The sequence below is a fragment of the Anopheles merus genome, chromosome 2L (genome assembly GCF_017562075.2).
Source record: "Anopheles merus strain MAF chromosome 2L, AmerM5.1, whole genome shotgun sequence".
Taxonomy (NCBI): Eukaryota; Metazoa; Arthropoda; class Insecta; order Diptera; family Culicidae; genus Anopheles; species Anopheles merus.
The window spans coordinates 16,117,141-16,132,025 of record NC_054083.1 but is presented as its reverse complement, the minus strand read 5'-3'; the positions used below and the strand labels follow the sequence as shown (position 1 = coordinate 16,132,025).

General features: G+C 42.6%; 1 protein-coding gene across 3 annotated transcripts in view; it reads left to right on the top strand.

Moving 5' to 3' along the window:
• LOC121592679 overlaps window positions 1–14,885 on the top strand; it is a 72,836-nt gene that overhangs the window by 4,959 nt on the left and 52,992 nt on the right. For all 3 annotated transcript variants that reach the window (XM_041914340.1, XM_041914338.1, XM_041914339.1), the window contains exon 8: window positions 8,213–8,296. In XM_041914340.1, coding sequence (XP_041770274.1) covers window positions 8,213–8,296 — 84 coding nt within the window. The remainder of the gene's footprint in view (window positions 1–8,212; window positions 8,297–14,885) is intronic.

Here is a 14,885-nt window from a genome sequence, read left to right as displayed (position 1 = left end):
TAATGATTTAATGATTTATTGAGTGTACTGTACTATAGATTGTACAGAACCTAACATAGGCTTGTTGACTGTGTAAATATTTCAATTTATATTTTCGATTAAATCATCGTTTACGTTATATGAAATATATAACCTCTTCAATGGTATATTTTTATTGATGGTTTAGATTTAGATTTTTTTGCATTAATAATAGCATAGGAGGGTAGGGAGAGTCAGTCCAAATAAGTGTTTGTTTTTATGTTACGATACAGAATAAAGTATATTCCTGTTTGAAATCCCCGCGTTTGCTCCTGCTACGCATTATTTAATTCTGATGGTAACGTTGAGCCTGAGGACACAGAGCAACTTTATGATTGAAGCTCTACCTAAAGGCAGATAGTATATGTATCAGCATTGTTTTGCTCCAATTATAACGATACGCGTATAATCTAACAATTCATATGTTTGTGAGTGTTACACTAACCTGTAGTGACCATGGGTTGAACTAGTCCGTTGGCAGCCGACAGCATTTTCCCCTTATGCTTTTGACAAACGATTACATGACTCAACGAAGATTCGCGCCAATAGGAGAATTTCAACAAACGATGGCTATTTTATCTTCCATCGGATACCTTTTCCATAATAAGCGAATAACAAGTACCGTCCAACGTGACCTCTTTCCCGCTGCAACACTGTTAGCCGACGCAACGAAGGCACACCGAAACCGAGTGTGGCTCAAATGTCTGACACAAAATGAACTGTCCTTTCTTCCCCCGTTTTGATTGTTGTTATTCTTGCTGGCTGGTCTAGCTCCACCTGTGTATGTGTGTGAGTCCGATTTTCCACTTGTGTGTGAGTCCTTTTCCATCGGTACTGGGTGCTACCGTAGTTCGTTTTTCACACCCAAGTGTAGCATGTCCTTTTACACAATCAACCTGTGCTATCCTAGCTCCGCACCGTCGTCGTCTTCGCTGCTTGCTGTCGCCTATCCGACACTTTCCTTTTCCATCACCTTGTCGTTATTAAGCAGCAGCAGCAGCAGCAGCAGTAGCAACAGCAGAGCAATAAGCGATGCTCCCACAGCCCCGGCAAAAAGGATCCCAATGGTGCCCTTCGGTCGATAATGATGTGACACACTGAATAATGACGTTGACGAGACATCCTCTTCGTGCACCCTTACATACACACACCTTACCTTACCAGGAATGGCGATGGTGAAATAATAATCGGAGCTTCGTAATGGTTCGATTGTGAGAAACAGATATTAGCTGCTAGGGGTAACCAGGAATTGATTGGTTATCATCGGGGCCGAGGGCTCGGGCGCGCGCGCTGCACTCTCTGTCGAGCAAGTTCCCCGTGGGCGGCAAGAAGAAAGCGTTTTGCAAGCGTGAGTAGGAGTGTGAATCCGTAAGAATCGTAAGGGGTTTGGTAATACTAAAATGCGCAAGCACTCCATGTATTCAAATGAAGTCGTTCTGCCGCGCGGAAAGTATAAACAATGAAGCTGTGTTTTACAGGTAATAAATGAGCCGTTCGATATTCATATGATGATTGTGTGGAAATTACCATGTGGTAATTTTTAAGCTACCGCCAAATAATCAGCCATGCAAAGGGAATGTATGCAAAGCTTATGCTGCTTTAATTGATTGAAATGTTTACATCAACATAAGGTAATTTTTGTTGTTGTATATATCAAGCATGTTTCAGCGGCTAGGAATTAAAAATAAAATGAAATAAAGACATAAACATGTTCATATGTAATCACATCATATTAGTTAGAATATGGCAGTCAATGGTGCCAGACGGGGCTTGATCGGAACGTTCTGCGTCAGTCTCAGATGCTTAAATAAAAGTTATGTGTTTGAATCCGTTGTGTTAATGCCAAATTTTGTATAACAAAACAAATCGTGCCGAATCTGACCGTTGTGCAAGCGAAGACGACAATTGTGTAATTAAATTTGACAGATTAGCTTACACCATCTGACCTGTGATCCAGTGGTAGACAGCGTTGTCTTTTCAAAACGACTATTGTTATAATCAAATGGACAGTTGTTTATTGGACTGGAAACCCTGTATTCTCAAATATTCAAATTTATTGAACGTTTGCTATGTTGTCCTAGAATTACTGAAACATTCTAGTGAATCGGTTGTACTTAACACTAGGTTTACGGGCTAAAGCTAAACGTTGACGTGAAATACGTAATATACCTTTGACTTAATCTCGATATTTACTAATTGTAAATTTATATCAACATTTTGTGAGTTAGTAGTATACAGGATTTTTCAAGTTTCTTTCGAAAGTTTTTTTTTACCGAGTACAAGAAGTTATGTCACATCACTCTGATATTTCATGTCCAACGTAATAATTTTTAACACTTGAACGGGTTGCTTCACCATCGTTTTTCATCGGGGTTTGAAGCCGGATCGCATCATCCGTTAACAGTGGAAGTGTTGAAAATCATGCTGAAGAAATTGAAAAAAATTGCCGGGTTTACCGAGTCACTCTCGAATGTGCACATAATTATTCACCGCAATCAAGATGTTTTTCAACAGCTGTCAAATGGTGTATTTGCTTCATAATGAAATTTCAGTTTTTACACATGATTTTCAACATATCACAAATAACTGACAAACTCAATCCATCTTGAGTCGTGTTGAAAATCATGGATGGTGCACACGAGAAAAACTTCGGACTCATTGACTCCGAGTCCGGATCAGACTGATTCGGATTGATCAGTACTGATTCGGAGTCAAATCCAGTTATGATCCGGAGTCGGAGTCATATTTTGCGCACCGGAGTCGGACTTGATCCATGATTCCGCTCCAGATTACCCATAACTAGTGCACATAGACACCCACAACTAGTGCACATTGGGAAGTGGCTTGGAAAACCCTGTAAATTGGCATGACACGTTATGTGGAAAGCAAAGCAAGGACACGTAATTTCGATGAAACTACTTTTTCATGATTTTAAACTAATCCTACCTAGTGTAAACCTAGTGTTAAAGAAAAGCTTTACCACGAGTACAAATGGATGTGCCCGCGACTAGGTCAATTGTCTTTTTATGATCGAAAAATGTGTAGTACTATTTTGCCTAATACAGTCCAGGAAGTGGAGATTCCTGGTTACATTATTTGATGTGACGACTAAATGCTAAAATAACACTCCTGAAGTAGAAAGCTTATTACTTACTTGACAAAAACAACGGCGAAAGACGATTCATATAATTTTGGTCGCATTGCTTTTGCTTTAGCTCTAGTCGTATTAATTTGGCGGCACGTTTCGTTACTGTCCAAGTTATCTTCGTACATACCGTTCCCAAAATTCCCCCGAGAGTGATCGGTCGGCATTTTTTCTGTGCCAGTTTCCTAAAGGCCGGTAACGATCCTAGATACCTCCATAGAAGTGTGCGTGTGTGTGTTGCTGCGTGTTGTTCACATATGTGTATGTAACTATGCTTGGGAACAGTCCTTCCCGAAACGGGTGAATTATCATCGCTTTCAGTTACGGTGTTTTTCTTTTTGTGCTTTGTTTCACTCTCCTCGTTTGCTCTGGATCGGTTCGCGTTTACGGCTTGTTTACACTCGAGCGTCGTAAATATGACTTCTGCCGAAATAAGTGTGTCTATCGCACGCAATACCAAAACCCTCCTCCACGAGCAGACATGGGCGTATGTAACAACCGAAGCTTTAAGCCGCCCCAGTCAGCCGCCGACCCAGGGCCACCCTTGGAGTCGATTTCGATCGCTTTAAGATTTCATCTCAATGCGTCCATCGATGGCCGTGCTGCCGTGCCAGGAATGGGGAAAAAGGTGTGCAAATGGTCAACTTTTATGTCGTCGGTGGGTGGGGCTGGTTAAATACGTCGATCCCCCTACACACATGTATGTCCTTGTTGTTTGTTGTCTCGGTTAACCAACGGCTTACAAAGGCCCTGTTTACGGGCAACATCAGTAATACAAAGCCGATGCCGCTGGGGTTCTTCTCACACCGGTTCCACAATCTCCATTGTTTGGTATAATGGTGGTGTTTTGTTGCAGTTGTGTGTTCCGTTGTGTGTGTGTGTGTTTGTGTAGATGTGGAAAATAAAACTTTTCCCATCCGCTTACCACTTCCGCACACGTGTGGTGTTCCGTTCACTTCCTTCATCTATCGGTTGCAGTCAGGTGCGCGGCGGAAGGATTGATAAGCTGACCATGTGAAGAAAGATAGAGAGATAGATACGTGAAGGGGCGACAAACGAGATAGCACATACTGTTTATGTCCGCTGGCCGTTGTTACCGCAAGGTGAGAGAAAGTGCGACGGATCTTTGATAAAAGGATTCGTATCCAATATGTTACCATGAAAATGTAGCCAAAGTGAATTGAAAGTGAAACATGATAGCCGTTTGACATGAATGTATGTAATTAGGTTGTGTGGCCTGTTGTTTACGTGTCTTCATGGATGGCGCTATTTTCCTTTTTTGTGTATGTACCACCCTCCCCTCGGCACGACCTGCCACGTGGTTCTATTGTCTTCCGTATTCCAGTGCTCCTTTCAATATTATCCATCCTCAACTTTGCGGAGCCTTTTTATCTATCCGCACATGAATGAACCACACCGTTTCCCATCCTCCCTTTCGGTCGGTACTTCAAAACCACCAAAGTATCGTTTGGTTTTTGGTGTGGGCCGAGGAATCACTAACCATTTGTTTTCGTCCACCCATTGGACCCCATCCGTCGATCCGTTGCCTGCACTAGTTTGGCGCGGTGTATCGTTGGTGTTCGGGGTTCGGTTATTGGATCATCGGACATCTCCAGGTACTGGGTTTTTTTTGTATCTTGTTTTTTGGGATTCGCGGCGAGGGGGAGGGGGGGAGGGGGTGTGTGTGCTCGAATGGGCCGAATTTATCGATACACATATATCATCGAAGTGGTGGAGCGATGTTTTAGGCGCTTTCGAGGGTTCATTTTATCCCTTTGCATGGAAACATGAGAGAGCCGTATGGATCCATGTCAGTAATAGTTTGTGTGTGATCGTTGAGATTGATAAATTTTGTGCCACTTTATTGAAGCTTGACTGGGGATATGCACCAGTTATTGTATAACAATGAGATTGTACGCAATAAAATAGTTTAAAAAATTAATACATTTCAACACGTATGTATCCTGCATTAGTAATTTTATACACTGTTGTAATCCGGGAGTAATCTTGTGACGAGATGAGCTTTCTAGGTGATGCATACAGTTAAATATAATGAGTGCACCTTAATAAAATTTAATGAGGCACCTTTTTCAGTTTTTCGTGCAAATATTATGATATTTTAAATTATAAAACCCCTGCAATATTATTGAAATCACAGTTTTGACAAGTTTCTCTTCTTCTTTGGCACAACAACCGTTGTCGGTCAAGGCCTGCCTGTACCCACTAGTGAAGTGAGCTTGGCTTTCATTGTTACTATAGCAGGATAGTCAGTCCTACGTATGGGAGCACAGTCTATTCGGAGCTTGAACCCATGACGGGCGTGTTGTTAAGTGGTACGAGTTGACGATTGTACTACCGGACCGGCCCAACAAGTTTGGTTCATGTAAAATTAAACTGGTCAGCCTTTGTGTTTTTACAAGGTCATATATAGACGATCCCCGAGATATACGGTACCGCTTATACGCGTATTCGTAGATACGCGATTTTCTAAATTTGACAGTTCTTTGAGCAAATTATATTGATTTGGCGCATCGATTGTAATATAATTTCCCTTTCGATGGAATATTAAAAATTATTTCAAAAAAGGTTCAAAGTGTTCTTAGGCCTCTTTTCGTTTTAAGATTGTAGGCTGAAATTTCAGTCTATCAGCTGTTTGCATTGTATAGCAGTTTTCGAGGATCTATCAACGTGGGTATAACATACAGATGGCCTTATCCCAAGGTTTGTATCGCTTCTATTTCTGCATGAAGATTTTAAGAGTGTTTTGTGTATTCGTCAAGCTACCAGAAAGCCAGTGTTGAGCAAATGTTTGAGCACCTTTGGATAAATGAAAACACAACCTTGTATTGCCAATTTTCCGTGCAGGTACTCGAATCTAATTCTAGCTTTGAGGCTGAAATATTGTAGACTGAAAATCGCTGGCTAATTTTGTGTGTCGATTTGTATGGAGTAAGGATTTGTCTGGAGTGATTACATGATTCAGCCTCCAACTGTCAAACTCCATATAAAAAAGCTGACTATAATCTTGAAGGGCCCCATCATCCGTCAGAATCATATCAAATAATTAATTAAGTGGCTAAAACCACCCTCTACTTGCAAAATTATACGAAAATTAGTGATATTTTGGCAGCAAATCACGAGATTTGCCTTACGCGGTATATTGCGGCCGTTTTCGGTCTCCATTATCCGTGGATCTCGGGGACCGCCTGTATCTATGTCCAATAACTTAAAATTTTGAAAGATTGTTAGACTTGTTGGACCGAACATGAGTTTTCTACGGGGAATTTGTGGCTGGAATAAATGGTGGAACAGTGACTATGCTTCCAAAATCCAAATGCTTGATTATTGTAAAACAAATCAAATCTGGAAAAGGCAGTTTAAAATATAATGATAACTAGATGCTTTAATCTACGGGAAAATTATTTACTTGTGTTTATTTTATCGCCTCAGCTTATATTTTTAGTATTGTGGTATAATTGGGTACATTTACTGACTCATGCTTTTTCAGACTCAACATTAATTTCTTAAGAAACCTTCTACATCTCATGATAAAAGCGGTAACAGTGCCCATAAAACACATAAACCAACTCAGCAGCGCCAAAAAGATCTTTTTGTAAATTCGGGTGGATTCAAAAAAAAAAATATTTTGATTCGGGCAAAATATTTTGATTATTTATTTATTTACTATTATGGTATCGTGCCTCCATGGCCTACATACACAACTAATGTCTTATAAACTATGAGTTCCTAAAATTAGACGTAATGCAGTCTCGTATGACACTAGGATATTTCGGTACACTAAAGGACAGGTCTATAAAATTTGAAAGTAAATATAAATTTTCTGACATCAATAACAACGGATCCCTAGCACAGAAAAGACGATAGCGAAAATCAATTATTAAAAATTGTCGAGTTCTTAAAGGTCTAGTAGGGACATACAAATTTACATTACTTAGCAATAGAAGCGAATAGCGTTGATAAAAGAAGCCGGATTCTTGGTCTCTTAATTTTGATCTTCTTTCTCAACAACATTTAACTACTATTTGGTGTAAACGTCCTACGCGGACATGCCGGCCGCTATTAAGGCTTTCAAGACTTTTTTAAATACTACGTAGCCGGATAGTCAGTCCTTACTGCGGGGGGACGGGTCCATTCCGGGCTTGAACCCATTACGGGCGTGTTATTGAGTCGTTCAAGTTGACGACTGTACCACAGGACCGGACCGCCTCAATAACATTTAAATCATTCCTTATTATAAAAAAGTGTAAATAAATAAAAAATTTAATATTATTCGTAGTAACTATACCTCTAATTATACTTCAATTGACATAAAACTAAATTTACTTCGTTTAAACTGGGGTTTAAATACCTTGATATACCTACGTACGTGATAACAACTATGAAACCATCTCGTAAGAAATTGTTGCTCATTTCTTAAAATCACGTTAAATTCACACCAACAGATTGGCATGTGATATCTAAAAAAATGAAAAAGAATAGCTCATAGAAAAGGGAAAACTAAAGGTAGTAAATAAAGATCACGATAGAAGGACTCGGTGTTCCGTGGTACAGTCATCAATTCACACGACTTAACAACATGCCCGTCATGGGCCAACCCCCGTAGTAAGGACTGAATCTCCAGTCTCTTGGTACTGACTAAGTATCGAACTGTTATTTAGGACGGCATGTTTGTGTAGCACCACATTACGCCAAATAAAAGAAGACCAACAACGGGCGTCAAAAGAAGAAAAAATTCGATAGACTCTAGCACTTAACTATTTAAAATTAATCTCCAATTGCAAATTCTCCAAATGCAAATTGCAAATAAGTCTTTAATTATAATTTGCCATCCTGAGCAGAGTCTATATAATTTGAATTTTGAATTTGAAGACAACATATCAAAATGGGTTAAACTTAAATAATAAATTTGAAATATTGCAAAATTGTAACCAATACTACCAAACTAGATAATAATATTGCATTAAGTTATAATCCCAAAAATACAACAGTTAATTGAAAACCCCTTTTTTCGATGTCTTCTTCTTTCAGTGGATTTGCTGCAAATGCTGGAGTTCAACATACCGGTCCGGTTTCCTGCCGCTCCGTTGCTGACCGTTATTTTGGCATTAGTCGGTAAGTAGCTTTGTGTTTGTATTATTTGCTATAAACGCCGAAAAAACTGAATTATGCTATAGAACATATTCTACACAGATATTTGAATTTGTTACATATTTGTTTTACCGTCTGTGATACAACTTTTATAGAACATTCAACTGCAGCACAGTTTTACCAATGATTCAAGTTAATCAGAATTACCATACAGTAAAGCTGCTTTGCAGAGTGTTACCATCGAATCGGTGCAGATATTTTTAGCTGCATCAGCGGCTAGCACCAAAAATGGACGTAACAACTACTAATTGTTTTGGTAGTGGGTATGAATCCGATTAAGCGTCCTTACCATTTGTAAATCCTGACCAGTGCCCGGGTATATTAGCGTCCATCGGTCAGGTATGGTAACTTTTCTCACAGCAGCGCATCCATTTGTGGATTTAGGCTTCAATCACTCTGGGAGTGAACCTTGTCTCGTTGCTGGCCTCCCGCCGTACTCCAATCCTACCTTCATCTCCGGTAGTCAAGCCGGCTAAGAGAGTAAACCCATTAGAGAACCGACGTGTAGGCCTGCGCTTCCTATGCCGTGCTCATCTATCGCCAGGCTCGCTAGTGCCCGGGAGGTGATAAAAGGGTTGCACAAGGAAGTTAGGGGCATATTTTCGGATCAAAAATCGGCACACAATCCGGCTTCATCCCTCGTGCTGATTGATGGGTTGAGCTTTTTGCGCCGATGACGGCTCTTTGACCGTACATTGATGAGCATGGTGGGAGGGGGGTGTACATTTTAGAGGTACTTACGCTTACTTTTTCACCGTTCACTTGACATTCGAACGGTTCTGCAGCAATGAACCGTACAATTTGAATGTTCCAATGATGCTTCCAATCGCGCCTGTGGATCGAAGCAATGCGGTTATCATTTGTACTAATAGGCGAATTATGTGTACTGGCGATGCATTCGCAAGAACAAAGCATTGCCAGCATAGCGACACGAACACGAATGGGGCTTGGGCCATTCCAGTGGCATTTCGGTACGCAGCGTGTGATGTGCGCGAACTGCAAATGAATAATACCGTTCCGATCAGCGTGCAGTTCTCTCAGCGAGCGCTACGTTTCCGTCTTGACTCATTCCTCGGGTATTGGCTTTCCGAGGGCACATACATTAATTACGTTCGATATTGATTGATAGATGAGTTCCATTCAAATTTATTATCCATCATTCTTTGTTGAATGTGATACATTTAATATACATATATGTATATATTGAGGCGTGTATGCTTCCCGTTCATCGCGGTCGGAAGTCGTCAGTGCATGGGTATTGCTCGCTGGCCGCGTTCTGTTTGAAACCCCACCAACATTGGAGTGTAAAGAGTCGTGGAAAATTGTAAAACAGCAGAAACATTGAATGAATGGTTGTGTCAATTTTACGCGCCTAGAATGTCAACCACGTAGCAAAGATACACGGCGACCACCAAAGGTGTACGAGCTTCACGGGTTTTTGTTGGGTTTGCCGTTGAATCGAACGCAGATATTGGGATTGAAGATGATGGTGATAATCGAACGAGACTCACCTTTGTGCGAATGATAACGTGCGTGGGTGAGCTGATGAGTTGGATTTCTTTTCGTACATTTTCACATCCCTCCATCCACTTAGCGAAGAAGTATCGTCGTCCTGATGGAGCATGGAATTTAAATGAGGAAATTACTAATGTCATTTCGTCTGTCGTTTGAAGGCGGCTTTTCTGTCGTGACCTACCATTCATCTCCCAGCACACATCATTCCCCTTGCCTGGCCAACGTGTGCGCAATGCTATGCATTTTAAAAGCAGTCGGCAGATGCTTTTCCCCACCCACGCCACGGAGAAATGGGACAGGAAATGAAATGATATTTAATTTCGAATCTGTTGCAAGCCACTGCGCACACATATGCCGTTGGCGAATTGTAATGTTTCACGCTGAATGCTGAAATCGATTCGAGCAGGGAGGCGTCTGGTGGTAGCTTAAAATCTCTAAATGATTGATGAACTTCATCGGAACGCACTGCGAGAGATCGGTTCAGGTTTCAGTGGACACGTGTAGAGTGGGTAGTTTTTAGCTTCTTTTTTTCGTTGATGTTGCTGCCGTCGTTGCTGTGTGCCGATTCTATTGTTGTGGTTGATGTATGCTACTTGTTGTACATTTGTGTACACTTCGCTCTGGAGGGTCAAAAGTACTGCACATGACTCCACTTCCGACGATCAAACTTACACCGAAACGACGTATGGTTGCCAAACAGCGCGACGGGAATGGTCTCCCGGCAAATGGGCAAACTAATAACTTCAAATGTATTTACTTTTCGTTGCTGAAATCCGCCCGGTGGTTCGGCCGGAATTGCCACTTTAACCATTTGATCCCGCGTGACAGGGAGCCCGAGCGATAATTAGATTCATGGGTGTGTTCACGTCTGAGCGCGGCATTCCTTCATTGTCCCCGGCGGTGGCTTCGACGCTTCGGACCAACACTAGCAGCCGCACAGAGAAGTGCATAAATACATCAAACGGACTGTCAGACTTTAGCGAATGGTATTTGCGTGCTCGCCTTTCCCCGTCGCTGTGCTGGGTTGACCGTTGTTGGGAGGGAATGAACGACTGTTCCTACCGCCGTTTTATAGAAATTAATGTATGTAACGCTCTAGTTTCAGCTTACACCTGCCCGTTTCCATGTCGCAACGGCCGGCACACGGGGCGGGTGGGACTGCAACGGAGCGCGAATAATCCGTACAAATTGATGTGGAATAAATCTGCCCTGGCTTTTGGATTTTGGCGGCATGAAGGAGGAGGCGATGATCCCGCAGCCTCAACTGGTTGCGTGGGATGATTCGAAAGATAGTGGCTTAGCAAAATCAGATGAACTAATTTCTTTTTTTTGTCGTGATTTAATGACGACGTAATACACGGGTTGGGTGATATTTTTGATATAGTATAGTAATTATTCACGTGAAGGTTTATTATGCATACGACATATTTTGGACGAGTTTGGTTTTGGTGGTGTGTTCTGTGTTATGTGTGTTCTTGAAGTTTACGTCAAATGCACGGCTTCATTAGGTTACGAGTACTGCAAAAGGGTCCTGGTTTAAATATTAAATCACGAAAAGTCATGTATTGGAAACACAATATCCTCGCAAAAATTAACCCAATCAGCATTACACTGGGTTATGGTGTATAGGGTTATAGTATTCGTAATTTTATTTTACGAAGACTTTGAACCCGATGACTAACACGAGGATCTGACATCTGGAGTTGCACTATATCTACGTTAGCGGAATTTGGGGCAAGCGTGTCATCTGAAGTATTTCATGTTCTAACTCACTGAAACCTGAATATAAAAGGCCGATTTAAATCTTATAGCCATTTGATACGTATTTTCTCACTTATAACTAAGTGTCAGTCGATATAAGTGCAAACATAACTGTTTTTGAAGCTTTTTAAGAATGGTCGAAAAATACGTGATTTTTTGGGGCCATTGGGAAAGTTTGCTTAAGTTCGCTAGTACCCGCCGTACACGCTTTGTAATATCAAGTGCTCCAAGGGTGCTATCATCTGCAACGGTTGTCTTATACATAAAATTGTTTCTTGTCATCAGAAGCGGCTGTGCTATTATCTGCAAAGTTTGTCATAATAGTAAGACAATATTAGCATATTTGAGCTAGCGGATACATACATATGATGTATGAAAATGAAAAGAATATGCAACAAAGGGTAGGAAAATGACGTGATATTTAATGTGAAAAATTATTTACACTATTTTGCTAGTACCTTTTTCATTATATCATATGCTGAGAAGCTCAATATTTTACAATTATTTTCATTTAGATTCTTTTGCCGTTTTGTTATATTAGCTGACTAGATTAGTTCGATTAAGCCGGTCTCGTAGTACAGTCGTCAACCCGTACAACTTAACAACATGCCCGCCATGGGTTCAAGCCCCAAATGGACCGTGCCGCCATACGTAGGACTTGACTATCCTGCTATGGGGGGATCAATAAGTCACTGAAAGCCAAGCCCACAAGTAGTTTTGGTACAGGCAGGCCTTGACCGACAACGGTTGTTGAACCAAAAAGTAGTAGTAGTAGATTAGTTTGATTACTGGGCTAAGTAACGCTTTTCCTATGAGCTACTTAACCCCATGGCGAATGCCAAAGCAAACTCTGATGTTGAACCGATACCGGTTCTGGAACTAAATACAAACTCATACCGTACGTGGAATAGATCCAGAACTGTACCTGTACCTCTTACGCTCATGAAACGAATCGTGAACCTGTCTCGATCGAGGAATCGATACATTCCCGCTGCGCAAATTCGAGCAGTTTCCAGCGCAGAAAATGTACCAAAATCTGCGCTGGCCAGCGCAGATTTTGGCAGGTCTCACGCGCTGGACTTCAGCGATTCCTGCGCTGGGTCGCGCAATTCGGGCAGTTCGGGCAGTTCGGGCGGCGGCGGAGCAAAAAAATAAAAACGTTAAAAAAATTAAAAAAAAAAAATAATGGCGCCCATTTTTTCGTCCGCTTCTTCCTCTCCTCTCCATCCTTCACCCTGGCTTGCCTTACTTGAGCTTCAGCCCGTGCCTTCCGCCGCCAGCTGATTGGGTGTTGTGGTGTATGCGTTGATACTTATATGTGCATTGCGGTTATGTATTGTTATTGGTGGGTGTTAGCATTTATTAATTAGTGTGTGACCTTGGGACGATGCGGGAGAAGCTGGATTGGGATTTAAAGTGTTATCGGTGTATTGATGGATTATTTTATTTCGTGCCGCTGCTGATGAGACCATTCGATGCCCCTGCCAATTGAGGGTGAAGAAGCCTATTTAAAACAAGCGTAGGAGAACGTCTAACACTAATCTAATATTTTTTTTATTTGAGCATGTTTGATGCTTCAACGACCTTCTATGCATCATGTAGCACAGTGTATAGTGGTAATATTTTTTTTTTTATTTGCCGAAATCTGTCTCCAGTTTTTGGGTCTCGACACACACACACACGCACACAGCGCGGGGAAAGTGACCGTTCACTCTATCATGCCGCGATCCCCCACCCCGCCCGGCGCTTTGGATGAGGATGCGATACAAGAAAGCTGAACCAGCCGTTCTACCGATACGGTAGCCGTAATCGATCATGCAGGGAGGGGGGGGGGGTGGTCTGGTGGGGGGGGGGAGTGCGTGCTTGCGTTCGCGCTTTCGTGGGTGCGTGCTTGCGTTTGCGCTTTCGCGGGTGCCTGCCCGCGTACACGCGTACGTGCATGTGTGCGTGTGTGTGTGCGTGCGTGCGTGCTCGCGTGCGTGTGTGTGTGTTTTTGTGTGTGTGTGTGCGTGCGTGTGGAAACCCCAAAACTATTTGATTCTGATGCGTACATTTTCATCCGCTGCGGCTACAAAGTCCATGCATTTTCGATTTCGCTACCTGAGAGACAACACAACTATCGGATTGGCACCACGATCTTTGCGATCGGTTCTGCTTTTGGGGGTGTTAAAAAGGCACACGATCGAAGCAAACGTGCGTGTGATATGTAGCAAATTTCTTTCGCGCATATGGTGCTGCACCTGCCCGTCCAGAATCTGGCGGCTTGTTGGTTTGGAGAAGTTATCATGACGCCGATTGACCGGCATTGCCTTGGAATGGGTTCGGATCGGTAGGTTCATGTTCTAGTCGAGTGAATTCCGTGCATTTGTCGCGCCACAGCGGTAGACCCGGCAGCACCGAAGTCAAAACAAAAACCTTCCCCGAGTGTGGACTGCTATGCTAAGTTCTTCTTCTTCTTATTATTATTATTATTATTATTGGCGTAATAGTCTACGCGATCATGCCGGCCTTTTCAGGACTTGAGTACCACGTAGCCGGATAGTCAGCCCTTGCTACGGCGGACGGTTCATACGCGGTTAGAACCCACGACGGGCATGCAGATGTGCGGAATGATGGCGGTGTCGCGGGCCCGCTCCTATCCAGCGTGCAACTTGCATACTGCCACACTGTCTCCTGCTCGATGCATACGCTGCAGGCAGGGGGAAGGATGCACCTCCACAACAAAAAAACACCCTCATGAACCAGCGGTGGACCTAACGGTAGGCGGACTAGGCGGTCGACGAAGATTTCTAGTCTGTAGTATGTCGTATGTCTACAAGTGGACAGAGTATTAGCGACAAGGGCCCCCGGAAAGATGGTCGTTGGTGCCCCGTGGCTGGAGAACCGTCTGCACTCTCACACCCCCCACCCCCACCCCACCCCTCATGCCGGCAACAATTTTAGGGCCTGTGACCGATGATCGTTGGGGTTCCATGGCCACCCCCCCTCCATCCGCCTGCAATTTAAGTATAATGTTCAATCTATCTCCCAACAGCTGTGTGCCAGTACCCCCTCCTCCCGGTCATCAGTTACCATTTACAGGGCCTCAATTCGTCTTTCCGCCTTTCATGAACACCTTCCTTTCTTTGACCTATGGATCATAACATTCCGGAAGAGCATACATTCGGCGACAGTTTTGCATACACACGCACACTCACAACTATGCGCAGGATGCTTAGCATATCTATGTAATCCACAACAGGCGAAAGCAAAATCTTAGTGCTATGCTTACTGCTTA